Source organism: Agelaius phoeniceus, chromosome 13 (genome assembly GCF_051311805.1).
Source record: "Agelaius phoeniceus isolate bAgePho1 chromosome 13, bAgePho1.hap1, whole genome shotgun sequence".
In the NCBI taxonomy this organism is placed as follows: Eukaryota; Metazoa; Chordata; class Aves; order Passeriformes; family Icteridae; genus Agelaius; species Agelaius phoeniceus.
In genome coordinates this window covers 193,503-219,026 of record NC_135277.1, presented here as the reverse complement: position 1 = coordinate 219,026, position 25,524 = coordinate 193,503, and the positions used below count along the sequence as shown (strand labels likewise).

At 42.9% G+C, this 25,524-nt stretch overlaps 1 protein-coding gene across 2 annotated transcripts in view; it reads right to left on the bottom strand.

Moving 5' to 3' along the window:
• Positions 1–23,190, bottom strand: part of MAP1A (microtubule associated protein 1A) — a 50,437-nt gene extending 27,247 nt beyond the window's left edge. The window contains exons 1-2 of one of the 2 annotated variants that reach the window (XM_077185578.1): positions 23,035–23,190; positions 18,420–18,521 (exon numbers count right to left, since the gene is read on the bottom strand). In XM_077185578.1, the coding sequence (XP_077041693.1) occupies positions 18,420–18,521; positions 23,035–23,170 (238 nt within the window). In that variant the 5' untranslated portion in view covers positions 23,171–23,190. Of the gene's footprint in view, positions 1–4,052; positions 4,129–18,419; positions 18,522–23,034 lie in introns of those variants that run through there. The other variant, XM_054642057.2, reaches the window with a different exon arrangement.
• Between the last annotated feature and the right edge of the window lie 2,334 nt (positions 23,191–25,524).

Here is a 25,524-nt window from a genome sequence, read left to right as displayed (position 1 = left end):
GATTTGCAGGTCTCCTTCAGCTGGTGATCCTCAGCCTTCAGCTTCTTGGAGGAAATATTCAAGCCTTTACTTTCGAAAGCAAACAAAGAAAGGGCTCACTAATATCTTTCCAAATACTGCTATTGAGATAATGCTGCTTTTCAGAAAAGCAGAAATTAATCAAAATTGTATTCCTCATTAAAAAATAAAACCAAAAAACCAAGTCAACCCTGTAATATTCTATGCATTTGAGAAATCGGTCAAGCAAGACTTCAAGGGCTGTCTCAGGAGAACTAAGAACCTGCTGGCCAAGAAGATTAGTGCTCATGTTCATCTGTGAATAAAGCATGTTCATCTGTGAATAAAGAAGGACAGAAACTTCCTGAAGAGCTGGATACATAACTAACTGTGCCAATACTAACTTTTGAGATCCTGGAGAGGAAGAAAACTGATCTGAAGTCACCACATGTAGAAATTTATCTCCATTTCTTTAGTGTGAAGCAAAGGTAAAAACAAGCCACAGAGCTTAGGCACAGCAAAGCATGAACTAATGAAGACTGCTTTTTGTGTGCCCACCCTGCTCTGTTCCACCACCATAATCCCAGCTTCCTCCACATTCCCTGCTGTCCACTGCCATACTTTCAGCTCCACTTGTGAGCCAAAACTACCAACTGTGCAAGTGGCAGCATGCTCAGAGACAGCCCTGTGCTGACAGCTGGCGTGCGAGCGGGAGTGCAGGACAAACAGATGCGCACTGCTCCCATGAAGGCACTGACTCTGATCACTTGCTTGTTCCACCAACTTGCAAAAAACTGGTAGAAGCTTGTTAATTCCAATGTTTAATTGAAACATGTTCAATATTTTAGAAGGAAAGTGTTTACAGCAAATACAGAAGGTGCATTTGTAAGAGGAATTCATACTGTGCACCCAAGCACCTCTAAGGGAATGGAGAAAAAAATAATACAAACTAAGAAGTTAGAACCAAACTAGCTCAATACTTTCTCTAATCTTTCCTGTCAACAGCTACTGTGCTGGTGTTGGAGTCCAGAAAGTTCATGATTTTTGAGGGGGAAAGAAAAAGAAATCTTTTTTCCATCTCAGTAAATTCCCCCCAGAATAAATTTTAGGCATTCATTTACACATAGCTTGCTCTCCTTCCTTCCATATATAGTTTCTGGGCTGATGGAAGGTCTCCAGCAGCTGCCCTTCTTCCCCAGGTACTTTTGCCTAACTAACAGGCTGGAAGATACTCCCCATGTTTTAAACTAGCTGCTACTGTCGGGTCTCCATGTACTAACCAGACTACCTGAACTGCTCCCATAGCATCACCTCTCAAGGTCTGGAGGCCTCTCTCTTCTGCCCATCAAGGAGCAGTGGAAATCTGTGATAATGCCTGTCGCAAGCACCCTGGGCTCTGCTAGAACCAGCATCCACCAAGATCTCTGTACTCAGATGCCTATCACAAGAATGTATTACTGCATCTTTATCTGCTTCTGAGTTTCTTGTTCCTTTGCAAGATGTATCCTGGAGGTTACCTAGGAAGGTCTGTGTCTGACCATGTACAAAGAGCACAAGCCACATCCCACAGAAACTCATGCTGGAGAACTACTCTTCTGTGCTTCCCCTGGTGTCCAGCCATGCCCCTTGGAGACATATTGTACCTCTTGTTCACACACATGCAGCTTCCTTGCTTTCACCAAAAAGCTGGCAATTGCTCACCATGCTCCTGTGATCCAGTCTACCATCCACTTACCACCACACCTGCTGAAGATGTGACTCAGGTATGCCAGCATGATAGACAATGAGGAAGAGTGGCACAAGGACATGACAGGAGGTAGATTGTTTTGTCAGGAAAGAAGCTACACATTTCTCTATCTGCAGAATGGGAGTAGGACAGAAGGTCTCACAGCCTGGCCTTGCCAGATCACAGGAAAGGAAAGGAGGGGAGAAAAAAAATGTGTCCCAACTCAGTAACTACTTGCTGGAGAAATTGTAAGGACAGAAGCAGAGGCTGGGTGCAGCCAACCAGTATGGAGCCATCAAGGAGACAGAGAGGGTACTGACCTGACACAGCAAAAGGGCCCCTACCCCATTAGAAGAAAGAGGAATCCCTGTCATTCTGGAACAATGCCCAGCCTGCAGGGCTTTTCACAGCGGAACCAGAGCAACTTGGAATAGAAACAGCCTCGTCTCTGAGATCAGAGAATTTAAACTGGAGCTTGTTTTTTCTGCAGTCACAAGCCAGCAGGCACCAGCTGCAGAATTTGCCGCAGTGTGTGTGTGCGTGTGTCTCTGCGTGCGTGAGTGTGCAGCAGCCATGCTCCTCCCCTCCAAGCTCACTGTATGATCAATGACACAGTGATTACAGCTCCCTCCTTTTTCCCCTCCCTAATCACTGGCAGTCCCAGTCTGATCACTCGCAGCCCCCTCTCTTCTATATTAAGAAAGCTTTTGTTGGTATCTCTACTGACTTCTTTTCATTGCTCCCTCCCTGATTTACAAGGTTTTGCTTGTTCTCTTTTTCCCTCTTAGCCAAAACAACAGTGTCTGACAGATAATCACGGTCACATACCCAAGCCTGTGCAAAGTGCCAAACCATGCTCTTGCTCCTCTAGTTCTGAACCCTGGAGATAAAAGGCCATATTTTGAAATACTTCAACACATTTCAGCTCTAGCATACAGATAATTTAACACTTTTAACAAGAAGATTGCTGGTGGTGACACTAACGAATGCCAGAGATACCCTATTAAAATAGAACCTCATGTGTCTGTGACTGCAGCAGTGTCATCATCACACAGTACCACTGGTAATGCAGGAGAGCTAATGATAAAGAGACAGCTGGCCCCTTATCCCTCTGTGTTACAAGGGCAGTCCAGCAAGGTGAGGGATGACAAAGGACTACTGCTAGGAAAAAGAAAGCATTTTGTTATTCTCATTTCTTAATCACAAAGTCCCTGCTTATAGCCTACTAGGATGAAAATCAGCTCCAAGACTGGCCACATCTTCTCCCTCTGCTGCCACAGAAAGGCTGCATCACTCACATTTTAGGGAAAACCTTCCCTTTTTCCTCTCCCACCTACTGGACGCATTTGGATGCTTTTTGGTTTCCTGTACTGGAAGAATGTAGTGTTGTGAAGCTTGAAGTCAGACTTCAGCTACTTCAAGGCTACTCATATGCGGGTGTGCAGCACCAAAGGACAGAGAAAATTGCAAAAGAAGACAGGCCTTGTATCTCTCTTCCATCAAATCAATAGCACGACAGTCCACCTTAACAACCCTCCCCCCTCCTGCCTGGTATTAGCCTCATTCCAGCATCAGCTGAACGGTGATACAGACGCTAATGCTGTCTTTTACCAAGCCTTGCCCAAAGGCAGCATCTGTGAGATGCCTTGTACCACCTCCTCCGTTCTCCAGCAGCACACCATCTTCAGGGTCAGAAGACTATACTAGGATAAAACATAATGATGCAGGACTCCTTACGTTCCTGACAGGCAGAATACTTTCTCCAGATTCTTCTCTAAACCCATCTTCATACATTCTTCTCTGTGTTTGAGCTAAGGACACAAGCGCAGCAAACAGCTGAGCAGCTGGGGAATTTGGGTTTTGTTCCTATACTCGAGCACAAGCAGCTGAGAAGGGGGAAGGTCCGCAGATCATAGAAAGCCCAAGCTCCATCCGCAGTCACCTTCCCCTCTTGTTACTAACCCCCTCAACCCCCCAAATTCCAAGGAAATAAACCCGCACCCGCTATGAGCGCTCCGCGCAGGTGCGTTTCTCCACCTGCGACTCTGCCAGGGCTGCGCAGCCCCAGCAGCTCCCCGGGACCGCGCACAAGAGCGCAGAGCCCGGACAGGTCCGCTTGCCGTCACCGATATCCCCCGTTACCTCCCCAGAAGGGCCCGTCCTCCCCGGCCGACCAACGTCTTCCAAAGCAACGAGCAGCATCCGAGCGCGAACAAAGCGCCGCCGCCTCCATCCCGCAACCTCCACGACACCGGGGCTCCTCACCCCCGACTGCCCCGGCACCTTTCGCTGCTCGCCCCAGGCCGGTGGGGAAGGAAGATGCACCTACCATGCTGGCCGGGAAGCGACGCCGATGGGCTGCGCTGAGCGCGGAGGATGCGCCGGCACGGCACGGCACGGCACGGCCCGGGCTGCGGCGAGCGGCTGCCGTGTCACGGAGGCGGGGAGGCGCCGCCGCGGCCCCACCCCAGCGCAGCGCTTTAACCCTGTGCGCGCCGCCCACGGACGGCCCTGTCCGCTCCGGGGCTCCGCGGCCGGCCCAGAGAGCTCCGGCTCTCGATCTCCGGGCAACGGCGCGCACCGAGGGCCTGTCCCGCGCTGCGAAACACCCGACAAGGGTCAAACCGCGGCCCGCGCTCCGAAATACCCGACACAGGTCAGAGCCCAGCCAACGCGGGTTCCGGGGCTGGCTGAACACTTTTCACATCACTCTTAGGCCTCACGGGCCTCTCTCTCCTCACGGGCTCCCGGAAGGGTGCTCTCCATCCCACCTTGGGCGCCTTCAGCTTAATTGTCTCAAACTGGAACCTCACGTCGGACTCCAGCTGCAGAGCTGCTCCTCCAGTTAAAAACGAGAGACACGAACCACCCCTGCTAGGGGGACAGATGTGCCTGACACCACACACCAGCACCTGGCTGCTCATGCACGGACATGGGCCAGTGGTGAGCTTGGACCACACTGGACAGACAATGAACGCAAATGAGTGTGGCAAGAATACCAGGTCTCCAGAGGTTGAATATCTATTTCCAGCATGTTTTCAGATAAATGTTTACATTGTTTTCTGAGAACCTTGCAACTTGTTTCATAATCAGCATCAGGTCCAAGGCACTTGCAAAGAATTGTGCCTCCTTGTTTCTGCTTTGCTGGTCTCAGGCATCCCAGTCCAGCATTGGAATGTACAGATTACTTCATGGTGTGCTAGTTGGCAATAGTGATATTTTTGATTTTTTCCCCCACAGCAAAACCTGAAACCACTCTCACTGCTTTACACGTGATGCTGGCTTACTTCTAGATTCCAGAATTAATTGTGAAAGCTGGAGATGTCCTGTCAGCTGCACAGCAGGTCTCCCTCAGTGATTTTAGAAAGACTGTCAGACACGGTGCAATGCTCAGAAATAAAAATATCACAGAATCTTAAGTTTTAAAAGTTAAAAAAAACCCAAATCAGAACCTTCCTTTCTGTAGCTTTCAGATGACATCAATCAGTGGCAAATATCTGTAAACCTGAGGAAAAATCAATGCACTGGATCAAACATCTTAAATTTCTGTATGTTTTGGACAGGTAACGTTGCATCATATTTTAAAAAGACCAAAGGTTAAAATATTCTCAAAGGACAAACTATGAAGAAAATAGCTCCACGCTATAGGTCCCCTGTGCACTACAATGGACATTCTTTGAAACAGAGGGGGTCATTATCACTACCCATTGTACCAGTCATCCCACTATAACCAGTATAACACAAGTTGAAGAGTTTTGCATAGTCAAAATGAAAAAGGAGTCAGAAGTAAAGAGCCAAGTAAACAGGTGGGGATGCAGATGACTGCAAACCAAATGTGCAGTCCCCTTTTTAAGTTTAAAGATGCACCAGGTGAGCAAAGGATATTACCTTAAAGGTGCTGCTATGTAGGAGTGCTGAAGACAAAGCAGGAGGATGTATTTGCTATTACTGCTTCATATAAGCTAGGCTTCTTAATATTTGAGTTAACATCATCCACTTCAGTGTAAGAACTGTCCCAGATGGGTAGCCCAGGGACAATTTCATCCCTTAGGCAGTTCTTGGGGTCTTTTCCAATAAACCCACGACACTGAGATATGTCTGTCACTTCAGAGAGCAGTGCCAATGGTGCAGGAGGGAAGGGAGGGGATTACCCAGTGTGGCTCTAGAACTGACCCACACTGGAAACTGCATTGCCATCAGCAGATTTTTCAGAGCACTCCAGAATGGCAGCTCCCACTGCACACCCAGGAAGGGCATATACCCCAGGCCATTTCATACAATGACACACAACTCTACAAGCCTTTTCCTTTTCTACACCCCTACAACAGTGATCAAATTTAGCCCCTAGCAGGATATTTGGAGTAGCATGATCTCCTGCATTGATTTTTAAAAAATATTGATATATTCTATTTCAAGCAGCAAAATTAGATTTTACTGTCTAATCAGGACATTTCCTGATATTAGTAATTGTTTCAAAATCCCTTCCTATTAACACTCACGCAAGTACAACTTAAAGCATGAACTAGCTGGGTATCCTTAAATGCATTAAACCCTTTTTAATATATAAACAGACCAATTTGTTATCTTCCCTCCATGATCTTATTTTACAAGGAAACAAAATTTTCAACAATATGTCATGCTCTTTTCTCTTTTGCCTCAAAATATTTCTTTATGTCACAAAAATTTTGTATCTTCCAATTGCTATTGAGAATTTACATCAGAAACAGCTATCTCTATGAAATTAATGTCTGAAGGTAGGTACATCTACTGTCTCTAGTTTCCCTCTCACTTTCCACTCTTAGTTACATGTTCACACCCCAGCAAACTGGAATGCATATTTTTATACTTTGCAAGTGGATGTTTACTAAGCAAAAGTAATTTACAAGGTATGGTGGTTTTCACAAAGCACAGTTCTTGGCATATGTGTACTGTTTGACCAGCAAAACTCTTCTCAAAACTGAAGAGGTTCTTAAAGTAGCTGCTGCTTTTACCATGCACCTGTTATTTAAGTGGCCTAAGAAGCCTCCTGCACACATGTTCTCTGAGGTAGCCCCCCTGCCTTCATATGATCAGACAGCAGCTGCAGATAATCTCTTCTTTTTAGCTTTTAACAACATTTAGCAATAAACCTAAAAATAGTCATCAAAAGCAAAAGGGAACTAATATGGGAAGCACTCACCTATCTTCAAGGCTCTTCCAGTTCCTAAAAAAAGGGCACTGAGCTTCTACCAGGAAGACCTAGAGCTATGATCAAGGTAATTTCCAGTTTTTCAGTCCTTTAGGAGATCAGGAGATTCATCTGACAGTTATGGAACCTCACAGACCAGGCACCAGGACCACTACTAAGATGAGGCTCATTGAGGTTCAATTCCAACAACCACTCAAACATAAAAGGTTAAAGACACTATTATTCTCTGATGCAAGGATAGATTTATTTTACATATTGAATTAGAAAAGAGACAGGGAGGTTTTCCCTATTTATGCTAAAAAAACTCAAACCACTTTTTTCCATTTTGTCAAACTGACAACTATGGTTTGAAACAAAGATCCTGTCTTTAGGCTGTTCCCTGTCCTCATGGCTTTGAAAAGGCCACAAAGCTTCCTGTGATGTTAGGTGTAGTTCCTTTCTAACTAGGATATGGAATTAAACATGTAATTAGACTGTTAAAAATGTGAACACTTATTTCATGACTATACACCTTAGCAAGTATCCCACTGACAGAAATATCCTGGATCATAAATAATAATAAGCTATAGACAGGGTCTTTCCCTAGACCAGCATAAATATAAAAAGTCAGTTCTTGAAATGTTTTTCTGTTATTTTCAAATGCCATGGTCATATCTCTATGTTTTTCTCTACTATGATGTTTAAAAGAGTTTTATATAAATGTAGGCTGTATGTTTTTATGATGTATGAGATATCAAGAACTACAGCTAAAGCATAAGTCTTACAATGAGTTTAAAGGTCATGCTTCTCTGAACAAAAACTCCAAGCTGTCTACCATCTCAAGCTCAAAAACATTTGATTTTCTTAAAAACTATAGGCCAAAGACTTTAATAAGAAAATATATTCTAATCAAGAATATACTATCTTCTGAAAACCTTGGAACAAAGAATAACTGTGGCCTGACCCAGACATAGTGCAGATATTATTTTGAGTAAAATATATTTATTTCCCCACACCTTTGTGTGAAATGCAGAGTTCTACTGACCTCTCCATTAGTCTGCATCCCAGCTTTCAAGCTCTCACTGCACAAGGCTATCACAGCACATCCAAGAGCAGAGGCATTAAGCTCTCACCACAGCACACAGGACAGAAAAAACTGCCAAGAAGCACAAGGATTTGTTTGCATTTGGAAGATTTCTTTGCTTAGACTATCCAGTTACTGACTTCCACACGCTATCTGCTTTCAATCAAACAAACGAACCGATGACTTGTTCAAGTCTTGGCAAATCACTCCCAAAATCCTCTTGGCTATCTTAATTTCTGCAATTTTTACAGCGATTTTTACAGCAATTTTTACTCTTTTCTACAGGCTGTACTAGGATGTATTTAAAGGACTCATTTTTGTTGAATACTGTATCTTTCTCTGCAACTGTTCAATGAGTCTTCCTACCTCCTTACTTATTTACAGGTATATGTATCTTTTTAATCTGTATGTTAGCTTAAATTCTGACCAAAAAGGTGTTTCCCCCTTTTGTCAGGTTTTCTTATTTTTAAATAACCATTTCTGAAATGTAGTGACAACCCTTTGATTGTCAATATAGTTCTGTTTAACGTAATCTTTAATCCCTAAAGTATTTTATTCTTTCAGGTAGCTTTGCAGGTACAGTTGTATATTATTATTATTATTATTATTATTGTTGTTGTTGTTGTTGTTGTTATCTATTACAACGCAGTTACATATTTAGGCTTTTCTTCCTTAATTTGAGAATGATGTTTTCATCTTTCTAATGCTTCAGGGCCCAAGAAGTGTTTATTATCTGAGCTATTGAGAATTAACAGCCCTAATGTGGAATTTTAAAAGTTTAAAGGTGGGGATCCTAAGTCATCCATTCCATTTAGTTTTGTATCATTTTCTTCTTCAAGTAAGGTTTTACTGTTGTGGTAATAGCATCCCTAATGCAGGCCCAGAGAGACTGTGTGCACCTGCTACCAACCTCTTTTCCAATTCCTACTTTAAACAAATTCATGAACCCTGTGAGTTTTCAGTGGCAACATTCTAGTCCTTCTTGCCCCAGAAAATAAGGTTTTAAAAATGGTGATCCTAATTTAACTCAGCAACTGCAAACCTTTAGGGAAAACAACGGAAGATGACCTGTCTAGAACTCTCCGTGGAAAGGATAAAGAGGTTTATAAATCAAGGCTGTAAAACTGGAGCAAACACAAGCAGTACTAAAAGGCCAGAAGGAATAGGAGAAGAGGGACTGAGGCAAATACCAGAGCACAGTGAGAACGGCAGGGTGTTCCTGTACAAGTGCAGCACAACTCCTTAGCACCCAGAGGGTGGCAGAAGAGGGAGGGGGACCAGGATCAAATCCCAGTGATTTCTTAGTGACACTGGAATAAATCCCTAGTGTTTTCCTAATTACACTGAGCTCAAAGAAGACTTCTCCCAGAGCATTTCCAAGAAGCAGCATACATCTATCCTGCCTTCTGCCAGCGCTGGAGTTGGCTGTACTTCTCAGCCAACATGAAGGCACCCCTAAACACAACAAAGCTTCCCACATTGCCCTTCAGACACAGAGAGCAAAGGAGAAGGGACAAGCCAGGTCTGTCACTGAAAGTAAGAAAGAAATGCAGCCAAGGCAATATGAGCTACATGAGCCAAATCCTAGTGCAAGATTTCTCTTTGTGCAGAGGGTATTTTCTCCTTCCAGACATGCTTAACTGCCTCAGATCCCATTCTTGCCCTGAACCAGACAGCAACCTGTTGGAAAATGTACCAGCTGCCCCAGAAATGGATTCCTGGGAACCTGCTATTTTAACTCTGTCCTCAAGGCCTGAACAGGGGTGCAAAGGCTGCTAACACCCTTATGGAGAGCAGTGTCATTCCAGAGGCACCAATAACAGCAGGTGCCCTGCCTGTTATTTGGGTAGCAAATGCCACAATGCTCTACAGACAAGGAGCTGGTAGGACAGCTCTGACAAAAAAATCACAGCAGGATCTTAAGAGAGAGGCAACAGGCATCAGGCATCACAATGAAGGTGTTGCAAATGGCGGGCAGGAGCTAAGCCTGGAAGGGAAACCAAAAGGAAGGCTGTGGAGAGGGTAGAGTAGAATTTAGAACTGGCAGTGGCACAAGTAAAATTGCCAAGACAACATACAGTTGGGAAGGTTGACAACACTCTGTATATAATTCCATGTTTACATGGCTGTTACATTGACTAGACATGACTTGCCTAAAAAGAGGTATATTTTTTATTAACCCATACCACAGGTTCATAAAACCACCAGAGGTGCTTCACTTTTTTGTATAACATTTAGAATTGGAAACCAAGATGTAGACATGCAGACATTTTTATGTAAGCAATACAAAACAGCTCTGACACATTTTGTGAGGCGGTAGAACCCATTACCTGTCAGGTTCAGGCAGTTTTAACAGGCATTGTTTGAAGGCTTCTCTCAAAATGAATCCAGGTTTGAAGACAAGCTGAAAATTCTAGAAAAAACTAACAGTGACAGGATCTAGTTGCTACTAAATGCAAAGACACCACAGAAATAACCATATGCTATTATTACAGAACAGAATTGCTCTTTCAGGCATATTTTAAATTTAAAGAGATAAAACATTAGTCCCTCCAAACTAATGCTAGTAAATTGTGCGCATGTTTAGGATGTCATGGTTTCTAGACACTTTCTGCTTGTAATCTGCTTAGTTAAGAAAAAGGAAAAATTTGAGAAATATGCAAATATTCTTCAGACATGGATCAAGCAGGACATCCATTTCAAGCACTATTCCTTCCTGGGTTTATGCTCTCCTGTATGATAAGATCAGCACTGCAGCACATGCTTTCCTGCAAAGATCTAGCTCAGATGAAACCAGAGAGGGAAAACAAATAGGGGATAGGGATGCGGTGAGGGGAGGAAGGGAAATCAATAATCACTTTGAATTATTCATCCCCATGAAATAGGAATAAAAATGCAAGCAAATGCCATCTTTATAACAGTGATCCCAGGAGAATTTTCTTTGTAGAAATCTGTCTACTGCAGATTTTTCGACAGAATCATTAGTACTCACTAAAATTTCAGAGGCAAAGAAGTAGGATTAAGTCAAACTCAAACCATTCACTTACCTGAAGGCACATAACAATGTCATTGTCAATTTCCACATTAGCTACTGGCAAAGTGAAGGCAGACAAAATCCAGAACAGGCCTTAGTTTACAAAAATATGAAGGAAACACTGAGATCAGGTCATCTGAAAGAAATATATGTCCTTGTCCTTTTGTGTTGTTCAGAGATCTTTTTCCTCTTTTATTTAACCATCAGAAATTTAGGTGTCATCCAACTTGACCATCCTAAAAAGTTCTGTAGATGAGGACCAACATCACTGGAGCAAACTCCACCATTTCAAATCAATTCAGAATGTATTCCACCAAAGCCATTTAAAAAAGGCCTGAGAAATCAAAACTGTTGAGTTATTTCCAAGCTACTACCTTAAGCACAGCCCAGGCTCAACATTTCTTTTTTAAAAGGTAACAAAGAAAAGGTAAATTTTAAAAGGTAACAAGGGAAAAACCAATCACACCTACCAAGACACAAAGTACTAAAGGAAAAAAAAAACCAAAATATGCTTGTTTTATATTGTGTCCTGAAGAAAGGCCCAACCCTTTCCCAAAGATCTCATCATTATTTTCCTTTTCTATCAAATTCAAGGGTTAATCTTCCCTCAAGGTCCATTCAAACAGATCTTGACCCCTCGAATATTCTATATGACAGGCAGCATAGCAGGAGTGGCTCAGCTCAATGCACTCCCTCCTCTGTCCTCAAAGGACAAGGAAGATTGTTCCAGGATAAACCCAGTTATTTTTTGCCTCCACATGCATTTCAACATTTTGAATTCCGTGAACTGCCAGCAACATTTAACCACAGCATCTGGTTTCAGAAGCAAGAGTAACAATTTAGTAAGGCAAGTTCTAACTTTAGGAATGCAACCAGTTAATTCACAATTGGGGTGATTTCAACTCTAGGAGTTCTGAGCTAAGAAACTCGCAAAATTGGGAAGTTAACTATCTGTGGAGATAAAATGCAGAAAACACAGGAAAAACCTTTCCAAACTTACATTAATTTTAGCTGCCCCCCACCTTCAGTCAGTAACAATGTTCGGGCAGAACAGCACAAAAGAAAGAAACTGGTGTTTGCTGGACCTATGCTGAGCTGAAGTTCAAAACAGCTCACCGGGGCTTTGGTTTCTTATTTTCACAGCATAGCCTTTTGGGTGTCACAGTGAGAACCTCAAAATACTTGGTAGGAACAAAGGAACAGTTTGAAATACAACAGGCAAACTGAGATGAAGACTGACAACTCCCTGGCCTGCCAAAGCAGCATCAGTATACTGGCATCAGATGCATGATTTGAGGCCCATCTTCCATCTACTCATGGGAAGCATCATTCCTATGAAGGAATCAATTTTTCACAGCTGCTCTGGTTCTGTTAGCTCCTCTGCTGAATATTGAGGGGAAAATTCTGTTCAGCTTCTTAAAAGAAAAGAGAACTCTGAGGATGTGTAATGTCCAGAGGTGGTCTCAGCACAAAAGCAAAACCACGTAAGACCATATATAAAAACACTGCTTTTACCAACTTTAGCAGATGTTTTAATGCTATCTCATTTTATAACTAAGCTCTGCAGGTCAAATAGAGCCAGAAACATTCAGTAAATGTTTCTTTTCTGTAGTTGAAAGAAATTAAAATATATTTTAGAGACAATGAACTTATAACAGTAACAATGGTGGGAGAGTGCAGCATTCAGACCAAGCCTCTGCAAATATAATTTCTTGTACAAGATCTAAGATTGACTAAAAAGCTCTCAGCTTCCAATATGAGCTCCACTACTCTGACATTTAAGTCCTAGGAGACTGGAAAACCCATCAGCAGTAAAGATTCAAATAGAAGGCTAAATTAATGTCAATCAGCATGGCTTTACAAAAAATATGACCTTCCTTCTTAATAAAAACCAAATAAGCTTGTCAAAATCTCAAAGGTTGTATTGATATAGTGCAACCGTTATTTTATAAGTCATGTCATATAAGCCTACACTGTGACTTGTGCTGCTCACTGTAGACTACCTGAAAAGGAGGAAAGCAGACTGGTGGCAAAGCTTATGGATAGTACCAAGTACGGCTGCAGTGAACTGCCAGGGAAACTTCACAATGCTGAGTTTCATTTGCCCCTTTATTTACCAGTATGAACCACATCTATAGTTACACTAACTATTGCTAACCAGAGCTAACTTGTACCACTGGGGTACCTTGAGGTTATGATCAGTTCTATTCATGAGTCAGCTCACTGCTCAGCAGCAGTCAGAAAGCAATAGATATGTCAGAAATAGGGAAAGGAAGAAAAAAACCCTTGTGCCACTGTGTAAATGCATAGCTCTACCCCACTTTGAACACTACACACTTCTGTTCCCAGCATCCCAAAGAGGTAGATCTGAAAGGCATTAATATAAAATATAAAACGAAATATCTGGGATAGATTCCCAGACTTATCCCTTAGATTAGTCTGGCCTCTGCAATCTGGAGAAATCATGAGAAGGCAAATATGCCAGACCTATAACACAATCAGATTGGACAGGATTGTCCAATATAGGAAGGTATATCAAAATGAGACCAGGCAGGAATAAGAGTCCAAGCAAATACGATACGGTTGCAGGTCAATGAACTGTTCTATTCCTTGCTTCCTCTACTTGCAGGGAAAAACTGAAAAAGCACTTTGTGGGAATTGAAAAGTGCTGTTACTAAACAAGTGGAAAACACCTCTCCATGACCTGGAAAGAGATATGAGCTAGAATAGTACAAGAAAGAAGTATTTTATGTACTCATCTTACACTCCTGCCCATGCAACCATTTTTTGTTGCTGTGCTGCGTGTACCTTTGGCTTGAACCAGGACCAATACCCAACCTAACATACAGCAGCCTTAGAGAAGATTTATTCCTACAGAACACATGAGTAACTGATTAAAGTATGTCTAACTGGCAGATCCTACTATGTCTAACTGGTAGATTCTTGCAAGTCCCACAGAGATATTCTTTACCAGTTATCTGGGAGAAGAATCTAAGAGTAATGCTTGGGATTACTGCAGCCACATGTACCAACAAGAAACACAGGCTGTGCTTACAGCCTGGGAAGCTATTGTAGTAGACTGCAGCTCATGGGATCTTTGAGGTCTTGCTCTGTGTGGTTACTATGAAAGTAAATACAGCCCTCAAGCACACAAGGAGGAAGCACAGAAGCTGACAAGTGCTTGCTTTGTATTTCTCTGGTCTGAAGAATGTTGGCAGAGAAATGGTACAGGTCAATTAATTGCTCAAGCACTAGAAATTGCATCAAAAGTCCAAATAATCATTGCTGCATCTGTGGGGAAAAAAAAAAAAAAAAAGAAGAAAAGAAGAAAACCCAGTAGTGTTAGCCACTGACTTTTCTGATTAAAACAGCCAAGACCTGAACAAAATCCATCACTCAATGACCTATGTTCCTATGTTACAGAAATCTCTCTAGCAAGAGGCCACAGCTGTGGGGAATATACACTTTCACTGTAATCTAATTTTCACAAGCAATTGGTCTTTTGCCTCCTGTCTAGAACAGCTTTTGCTTGAACACACAAATTTATCATCTGTACTATCTAGAAGCTATAATTTGAATAAACAAGGCAGCTTTTTTTACTGTCATGCACTTGAGACTCACCACTGACGACCAACTAAGCAGTGCATTGGAAAAAGCATATGGCACAAGCTGACACTCCAAGCCATTCCAAGTTCCATGAAGAAATGGAATCACTTGCACAAGTAAAAACATTGACCTATGGGATATTAATGCAAAAGGAAGAGCTGGGCAGAAGTACACGTGGGGCTGCCCTTAGCATACAGGAGGGCACACTTCTGTTCATTTTTTCTCCCCATGTCACACTCTCCTTCCTTCAGACAATTTACTAGCTTCCAGAATCTCCAAATATATCCACACTTGATTTCTTGCTGTGCCTTCCATGCTGTGGGATTACCCCTACAGCAAGGGCCATGTTGTCTGTGGTACTCAGAGGAGAGCCAGCAAGTCAGTGGGGGGAAAAAACCTCAAAAGCCCAACAACAAATCAACTTGCATAAGATGCATTCAGTCTCACTTTACTATTACAAGCTCTGCCATGAGCTTTTCTCTTCCTGATTGTTCTGCATTTGAGACTCACTTGTTCCTCATCATCTTTAAGCAGACTAAAATCTTGTCTGAGGGATAACTGTGCCATGTCCATTCCCACAGAACACTGCAGTTACCTTTTAATTTCACACTATGCATCAACATCCTCCAAATACAGGTTGGAAATAACTATTGTAACCAAGTGAGAAATTGCAAACAGGAAAGTCTTGGAATATTCAGGTAGACTGCTTTACTTAGTCATATTGTGTTACCAGTCTCCATATTTTGTTTCTTGCCAGTGGTGTCAAACATTTACTGGTTACTACAAATCTGTCAAGTGAGAAACTCAAACAACTGCTCTGGCTTTACAGTAACTGCTGTGCTGCAGCTGACTTCTCCCTAATCAGACTGCAAGCATCAGCCTTTAAGGGAATTATATTCTCCAGTTAATGCACCTCTGAAAAAAATAGTCTTATCCTTCAGATATCCTACTCAGCATACCAGTGTGGAGGTACATGTTCCCCACACAAGTCAGACTGGGATCTTTCCAGTAGTATGGAATCAAAACAACATTAGCTGGGAGAGATTCAGGAGAGCTCTAGGACGGCCATCTGCTCAGAGGAGCTAGCACCAAGCTACGAATGCTAAGAGGAAAATCAGTTGTGTACACTCTTCCCTTTGCCCACAGTAGGAACAAGAGGGTAAATAAAGTATAAAGCCAAACAACAATAAAAAAGCTCTAGTTTTATGTATGTTCATCTGGAGAATAGTGATGAACAACACCTTCACAGGGCTGTTACAGGATACATAGCAATGAATTTGCAGCAAGCTGCAGCAAAAGTTTAAAAAATAAACTAAAATTATAAAGATTCTTTACCATCAAAATAGTCAGTTAAAAATAGCTGCTCAAGCAGAAACTGCAAAACTAAGAGAGCATTTAAAACTGCAGCTATATTCCAATGGGTATTATCTGATAGTACATATGGAATGCAGACAAGACTGTTCCCATTTCACATTTTCAGCTTCTTCTAGATTGTATTATCAGTTGTGATCTGAAATTTCTCTTGTAGCAGTCTTTCCCACTTCCTCCCCACAAACCATGCCATAACCATAGCTGTCACTGAGAGAAACCTGTCTGCATTCAAGATCTACCACCATCAAGGAAATCCTGGGATTATAGCATAACTCCTCAATTTAAGCTTTTCAGCATTCAAGATACACTATCTCCTACACAATCTTCCTGTACAGACTGTCATTATTTTCCACAGTCCCATATAGCTGCTTAACACATTTTAAATGGTATCTATTCTTCTCACACACACTCCTTTTGTCTCTGACAGATCATCTTGCTGCATTTCAAGATCTATGCTTACTGAATAAACATGGGTCCAGACAGGAAATGTGCAAATATCTAACTTGAGGCAAAGCTTTTTTCTAGACCCCCCCTAATCCCAAAGCCTTTCTCTGTCTGGCTGTTCTGGCCTTAAGGGCTGCCAGGGAGATTTATTAGAGAAATTGTGTGTGCCAGATATACACATTTGCCACAAACCAAGAAGCCCCTATAGTAATACCTCTGGTCCTAAGGTCAATCCATGTCTACTAGGATCCCCAGACCAGAATCTCTCACATCTCTACTGCTAAGTACATCAGAAGCAGAAGCAGCTGAGAGGCAGCCATGCTTTTCCTTTCCCAAAAATGTACCAGAGAAAACAGATACTATGTAGTGCTAGCTGGAATGTATAGTCCCACCGGAAATTCTGTAGGTGTGTGAATAAAGCTCTAAAGAAGAGGGCAGCATGACTAACACCAGGTTAAGCTTCAAGCTTTCAGTTCAGGACTAAGTCTCTATACACAGTGTATATCAAGAAAAGCTTCTGTTTACCCATCTTTCTGTCAGTATCTTCTGCATACCAAAGCCTGGCCCCTAATTCTGTGGCCAATAGGCTTTCTTAAACAGACTTCATAGACTTAGATTCCCCAAATATTTTTGCTTGGTGGACTAAATCACCCATCTACATGTTTGCTGATCTCTTTGAAGAACTACAAGACATTTGAAAAGCAGAACTTCCCTTTGCAGAAGAAATGGTGAGTCTTCAAAGATAGACACTAATCCTGCCTTATATTTAGTTGCTGTTTTGCTCAATAAGTCTTACAGTTGGTTAACAGACTTGCAGTTCCCCAGATCCACCACAGAAACCTCTTCATAGACTGCCAACACATTCATCACCCCTAGCTCCTCAGGGACTACACTAGGGAAGTGAGTAGGATACATTTTGCTAACATTAATCCAGATGTTTCAACTCTGACTTAGAAGAATTCTTGGGCAAATGTTATACTCATGGTAATTTATTAGTGCTCTAGTCTATTTATACTATGGGCCCTGTTACGGTTACTTCAAATTGAGACAGATCTGCTGAGTGTTTCAAATTATATGTTTCATACACTTTTTTTTTAATCCCGTAAGTGTACACACATGCACACACCATCTTGCAAGGAGAGAGAAATTCCATCTCCATGTTAAAAAGTCACAGAGAAGGTGAAACCTCTCAGTCAGTGGCACATTTGAGAATAGTCCAGGTACTTTCCTTCACAGCTGTCCATTAGGAGAACAGTTTCCCCAGCGGAAAAAATTCAGAAGCTTTGACAAGAGTGTAAAACATACAGTGAACTATAAGATGGTCTTATATAAACTAGGTTTTGCAAGTGTCATCTGTGCTTCTTATAGTAACTTAACATATGTTACATAAAAGTATTATAAACAGAGTTCAAGCTTTTCACAAGCTAAGCAAACCCAATTTCTAATGGTTGGTGCCATTTTTATAATACTCTTATTCATTTTTCTCAGGAAAGGGAGCTTCAAAAAGACAAATCCAAAAGGTCATTTGGCTACTCTTACACACTACTTGCAACACCTTTTGTGCATATGAAAACATATTTTAAAACCTCAGAGGAAGGGGCTGATAATAAATAGCTTACGAAGTAAACTACTTTGTGCCAGCTGAATAAGATACAGAAGATAGATAGATAGATAGGTAGATAGATAGATATAGATAGATAGATATAGATAGATTAATTCTAACTTCTAACTAGTTTAATAGACTTTAAAGCAGCACACTTTTCTATTCAACTCTATTCTCAGTAGTAAGATCTGTAATTTTAAGGTAAACTAATTGCATCCAACATACTGTTAAGATTGCTTATCTTTCGCATTCAGCCCTGCAGAATCCTGGGCAAACAAGTTGCTAATTGAATCACAATCAGTTTTATTCTTTGTTGTTGTTTTTGCTGTTTTTTTCCAGACTCAAAACAAGAGTTAAAAGTTAATGCATATAAACCAAAAAGCTGACCTTTGACTTCAGAAGAAAACTGAGCCAGATGTCGATTTACAAAGAGCCGCAGTTGATGATTCAGATCACAGTACAGAGTATTAATGTTCCAGGAACGAATTCCTGTAAAAAAAAAAAAAAGGAAAAAGTAAGCTGTCCTTGTCATTACATCTACTCCAGAAACAGAAGTGGAGAAAGAAAGGTGAGCAGGACACACAAAGACCAGGGATGCTCTACTAGATGAGCATACTTAGGATGGAAAAGGTCTTCAGAAGCAGAGGACCATAAGATACTTACCTTGCATAAGACATTTCTTCCTGAAGAAATGAAGTGTTCTGTGAAGGACATGCAGTGAGCAAGTCTCCATTCAACTTGGACTTCATGCAAGGGAAACCAACAAGAGATGAGGCCAAATGAATTACACTAGTGCTTACCCAAACAAATACATTATGTTAGTTTTACATCTGCACTCTCCAGCACTGGTCACTGGCAGAGATGGGCTACTTCATCGTTATGCTACTGAAAAGCTCAGAGACATCATCTTCTTTGCCCTTACAGCCTATGCATCCTCCAAGCCACAAAGGCCTCCCACTCCTCCAACTTGCACTGCCTAATCACTCCTTCAAAGACACTGATCCCACTGAGATCATTTGAGTCTGTTCTTTAATCTTTATAATCTTTGCCAGCTAGATGCCTTCATATCACAGCAGGAAGATGCTTCTGCTCCCAGAGCAAGTGGCACCAAGCCATACCGGGGAAGTCACCTTCAGACCTCAATGTGAGCAGGTGCACATTCTGGAGGACACCAAACACTACAGACCACAGATTTTCACATCCCAGTAGGGAGCAACCTTTCCTAGATGGTGTGACTCTTCTACACTGTGCCACAATGAACAAAAGCAGGATATCACTACGAATCCCTGCTCCAGCATCTGGTGCTGATGCCTGCTGATGTTCAGATGTTGAAGGCCAATGCCACAGACTTCTAAGGTTAACTGAAACAAGAATTTCAGCTCCAGTATTTATTAGTGGAGTCCTCACTAAGAGTTCTTTCACCATCTCTCTTGCATAAAATACAAAGTTTTATTGCCTCTATTATCTACTTTCTTTCAAAGTAACCATGTTAATTTTCCTTGGAGATATCATTCCCATTTACTGCAGTTCTAGCTCTCCATGTTGTGCAACAGCTTTTGCTGGCCACTGGTGGGAGAGGATCCTCAAGGATACACACTCCAGCTTTCTACACATACCAAGACACAGTAGGCATTGCATCACACAGGTCAGTAGTCTCAAGCCCTGTAGAATCTACAGCAGCTAAAAAAACTTTGAGCTTAGTTTCTTTTTCTGGTGACAGCTGACACAGTGGAGTAACAAAGCTTATTTATTATGCTTATTTACTGACAGTATTCACTTCAGACTGCACAAAAGCCTCCTCATTAAATCATCTGACCTTCAGGGAAAAAAAAAAAAGAAAAAAAAAACAACCCAGAAAACCAAACAACTTACCAGCCCTGACCCTTTCAATTTGGACATGGGATACAAATAAAGAAAACAGATAGAGCAAGAAGATGGACAAAGTGTTTTCCTATCCTACCCTCCAAGAGAGCATAATTGTTTAACCAAATGTCCAGTGTAAGAGAATCTTAATGCAGTACTTATGAGCATTCTGACCTGGACAGGAACAAGGTGGCACTCTGCAGGGCAAATCCTGCTGACTAGCTGCTGTGTCATGGTCATTGTGTCCTACTGCAGCAATAAGTGCTATTTGAGGTACTGCTACATCCTCTAGATTGCAGAAGGAATCGGTGCTTTTTCAGAGCAAGAAAGGGAAGAGTGGAATTATCTCACTTGTTCTCATACTTGCAACAATTTATTCAACATTTTCTTCCCTACAGGTAGTCTGAATTTACTTATAATCTCTACAAATTTGTCACAATTTCACTTTAACACTCTGTGGCACATGAGCCTTGCTGATTAGAATCCTCTACCATGAGAGTGCAGACTATATCACAATAAGGGTAAATCTTCAAGCTCTTTGCAAATGCAAAGCCTAGATAAGGGACCATGTGACTCATCAGTTTTCAATCTCATTCTTTATGCCCTTGTGAATGTTTTATTTCCTGCTGAGGTAATTTGCTTAAAAGATTTGGCCTTTCTCCCCAATACCAGACCTAGTCTTCCGGATATTGTTTCAAAATTGGACAAAAGTAACACAGTAACAGAAAAATAAAACTAGTATTTATTAGACAGTATTTTGGGAAAAATGTTGTTCAGATATCCCACAGATTCACAATGTCACAGCCTACAAAGCTCTACACCTGGAACTGAGCAGGTTCCTATAATGCCCTGTAGCCACTATTGCATTCTTCTGAACCATGGTATAGAAAGAAGTCTGGAAAAACATACTTTTTATATCAGTCAGGGTAAGAGATTTATCAACTGAAAAAAAATCTTTGTTTGTTTTTTGTTTGTGGCTTTTTTTTTTCTTGTTGGGTTTTTGTTGATTTTGTTCTTTGCTTGGTTTTTTTTTGTTTTTTTTTTTGTTTTTTGGGGGTTTTTTTGTGTGTTTTTTATGCAGACAGGGTGCCATGGCCAACAGAACAGACACACAACAAACCCTAGCTTTTTCACCCATTTTATATTCACTGCTCAGCAGCATGTTCTACCTTCACATGAGCCCTCTACAGCAGCTAACACTTCAGTAGGAATCATTTCCACATTGCTTGAACTCCCTCAATCAAGAGTGCAGCTCTCTTCAACATCATAATATGCTGACTACTGACAGGTCTCAAGATTGCTGCAATTTTAACTATTCTCATTTTTCATGTCTTTCAATTTGCAAATATTAGTCCATTTTAACTAGAGGTCATTCTCCCATTTCACAGTGGGGAAAGCTCTAACTTGCTGGAGGTCCTATTCCATGTAAGAGGAGAGACTGAAATCCAGGTTTCCAGCTCTGAGTGATTCACTTCTACTGCCAGTAACTTACTAATACTGCTGAAATGGCTCCCTCCGATGCAAATGAAAGAAGTGGTTACATTTGGCAGAATTTCAGCAGGTTTCTAGTCAGACAAGGCCAACTGTAGAACTTATTTCTACTGTGGCAGTTACAATTTATGTTGCAAGCAGCATGTTTTTCCTCTGCAATGGGAATTCTCAGGTTACTGGCATGTGACTGCAGAATTAGAGTGAAATCCTTTAGTTCACAGTCTGATCTGTCACCATTTCAAAGATTCAGACAATGGATAAGGATGTAGGTTGGCACACCAGTTCAGTGAAGTGCCAAGTGAAGATGATCATCCTGCTGTGCAGGAAGCAAGAGTGGCCCCTTCAAAGAAGGTCTTTCAGAGGCCAGATGGTCATAATCAGATATACCACTCCTGAAGCCATCCCTTGAAAAAGGGAATGAAATATTCCTCGTGAACAAGTGGCCTGCCAACAGAGATAGCTGGAAAAGTGAATCAGGAAGTGAAGAAATTGGACAATATTTGACATTTTTACACCCATCCTTTTCTTAAATTGCACTGTCCATCTGTTCTTCAGTAATGCTGATGCTTGGGAAGAAAACAGTCACAGAATTATCTCTGAATAACACAGTTTGGCCAATAGTTATGACTGTTATTTCAAACCAAAGTGCCTTGGAAGTGGGGAGCTGAGGGGAAAAGTGAAGGTGAGTCAGAAAGTTGTTCTTTATTTCTCAAAAGTGTACTAACTGCTTATTAGAACAAGAGTTCCCTTAAGGTCCTGATGTGGTTGATCAGCTCTTCTTTGTCTTTTGGTCAGAAATGATCAGAAACTGCCACAAGGGAAGAACTATCATCTCAGCACCTTCTTCCCCCTTACTTCTAAACAACACAGCGTCTAATATACAAAGACTAATTCATTGCCAAGACCTCTGGATTTTACTAAAATATTGATAACAGAGGAGAAAAATGTTATGGCAGACCTCTCCTGAATTGTGTAATTCCTGAAGCAGTCCACTGTGTGTCTAGTCCTCCCTCACTCTGGTCCATGCAGCTGCTCTATAGACAGGGAGAGGCCATGCCACAAGGGACCCCCGTTCACAGCTGTCCCTGGGACCGCAGTGAGCAGTCCAGCAAGACAATTCCTCCAACAAGACAGAATTTTGGAGCAAGCACTAATAAAATAAAGACTGAGGGGAAAGAGAAGCATGAAATGTCTTTAAGCTTTAAGACGTTCGAAAACTGCGTTAGCTACATGTCACTAATACATATAAAGCAATGATCAGGGGAGAAAAAAACACGGAATGCCGTCTGACGCCGCAGAGACCGGCCCCGCACTGCGCCGGGGATCCGAGCCCCGCCCGGCCTCGCCCTCCGCCCGGGCCCCTCTGGGCCCCACGGCTTCAGCCTCGGCCTCCGCCCCGCGGTCCGACAGCGCCTCGACCCTTCCCGCAGCCACCGCCCGCGGGCCTCCGCCGCCGTCCCTCCGGGAGGAGTCGGATGAAGCCCTGCGGCCAGACGGCAGTGCCGCAGGGCGGGGAGGGCACCGGCAGCTCCGCCTCGTCCCGGGCGGCGGCAGAGGACGACGCGGCAGGCGCGCAGTTGCGCGGCTCTCGGGGGCAGGGATCGCGCCCGCCCGGCCCCGGTCCCTCGGCCGCAGCCGCAGTGCTCACCGCGCTCCAGGGCGCCGCGCAGCGCGCCCCGCTCCGGCTCCGTCCCGATCTCCCCGATCACGGCGAGCAGCGCGTGCCGCCCACCGCCCGGCGGCGCCGCCGTGACCATGGCGACCGGCCCCGCCGCCGTCTCCATGACAACGCCGCGGCCGCTGCTGCAGCGCGCGGTCACTGGCGCGCGGCTCTTAAAGCGCCCCGAATCCCCCTCTGATTGGCGGAGCTGGCACGTGGTCCTGCACTACTGCGGGAGGGGGCGTGGCCTGCCCCTCCGGGCCCCGCCTCAGCTCGCGCCGCGCCCCGCCCCGCCCTGGGGCTCTTACGCTCGGCCCCGCTCGGCCCCGGTACCCGCTCGGCCCCGCTGCCCGCGCTGCCCCGGCTGCCCGCGCTGCCCCGGCTGCGGGAGCCTGCCGCACCCGCGCTGCCCGCCCAAGGCAGGTCGTGCCGGCACGGCGATTGCCGGTGAGCTCTCGCCGGCGCTACGGCGCGGGGTCTTAGTTCCTTCCGTCACGATGGACAGAGCGGTACAGCGACCAGCTCGGATGCTCAAGACCTTTGAAAGGGGCTCAGACCTTTGAAAGAACAAATCAAGGGCGAAGGGGTGTTGGCTTATAGTTTAGTTTAGAATTTAGTCACTTAAATACAGAAATCCACGGAGATTTTTAAATGCTTGGTGTTGAGTTGTTCCAATACCCGCAGTAAAGCCATAGAAGACAGCAGTTCTAAAGACTCAAGGCTTGGTATTATCATTCACCTTCCTTATCTCTTCATTGCTTGGCCATGAGCAGGTCCATTCCTGGTGGTTCTTCCTTCTAAGAAGAACCTTCTGATCAATTAAAAGCAAGTGTATCTCCAAGGATAAATAATGGGATTTCCCAGATTCCAGACCCATGAGCTACAAGAACAATCTGAGCTTTGCTAGCTGCCAGTCCAAAGCTGATGTGAGCTGTCCATGACTGTACTGGCAGGCCATGGTGTATGCAGGAGTTCTCACTATCTGAGGTGACCAGAGAGGCCATATCTTTGGGCACAAGTCCTTGTTGCTCACAGTTCTGGCCAGCCACTGCTGAAAAGAAGTTCAATGCAGATGGCCTTAAGCTGAGACATAAAAGATCTGGATTAGATATTAGAAAAAGTGTTTCCACTGTCAGAGTGCCCAGGCATTGGAACAGGTTGCCCAGGGAAGTGGTGGAGTAACCACCCTGGTGGTGTTCAAGAGGTGTCTGGATCTGTATCTGCACGGTGTGGTTTAGGAGTTACAGTGGAAGTGCTGGATGGATGGTTGGACTGGGTGATCTTGAAGGTCTCTTCTAACCTTGGTGATCCTATGATGTTATGTGCAAAAACTGAGCAACCCCAATCAATATAAGAGACTTCTACAGGCTGAAGGGAGAGCCACCAAAAAGTAGTTTCAGGTAGAAAAATCCATATCTTTTCTGACAAAACAAGGAAGGACCACCCTGTGCCAATGTAGTTGGCTGGAAAAGCAACTCAGTGATTATTAAATGACGCCAGTCAGCAATAATATGCAGTGTTTCCTAAACCAGTGTCAGGTTCTGCCCTGCAGTGCGCAGGATTTCCATAGGTGAGCTATAGTTTATCAAATTGATGGACAGAGAAGTCAGCATCCTGCCCTCTTTCATTCTTTTGTGCCCACCAAGACTGCAGTTGAAACCTCATAAGGTTCAGAAAGTTGGCACTTTGGCAATCATATATGAACCTATAGTGTCACAGGACTCTGACAAAACATAGTCAGGAAAAAAAAAAACAACCACAGAAAGGGAGAAAAATATAAAACAATTATCTCTGCAGGCTACAGCTGATGTTACTAGCTTATGGAGTTTTCTCAAATTAAAATCTTAAATCAAAAGGTTTTAGATAAATTAGGAGATGATGCAATAGGTCTTTTTCAGATTAAACTATGGTGACACCACAGGCTATGAATTTTATGAACTAAATCTTGTAAACAGGAAGCATTAGTTTATCAAAAGCGTTTCATTCATTTCTGTGTGTTGTAATCTGCATGGAAGCAATAATTTAGTTTTGGAGGACTGCACTGAACAGGTAAATAAGTGAATAAAATAGTAAACCTGAAAATAAATTCTAGTGCTAGTACATTGAATTCTATCATGAAAGTAGGATTGTAGATCATGGAGGGAAAACATGACAACAACACATGAAGGTGAAAAATATTCAGATATTTTCATACCAGCTAATAGAAGTACCTTCTGTTTTCTGGTGATTCAGTCTTGGTACTTGCTGCTTGTTTTTGACATGGTAGCTTTCCAGAGCTGCAGCTTTTCACTGCAGTGCAGAGATGCTCTTCCAGCTGGCTTTCTGCCAAGGAGAAATGAAACAGGAGACATGCAAACTGGAGTGAAAGCTTAAAAAGAATATCCAAACACAGAGACTATTTGGGGAAGACTTTACAATTAAAACACTAATTCTGGCGATGTGATCCATTTGCATTCTTCTACTGTACCATCAATTAAT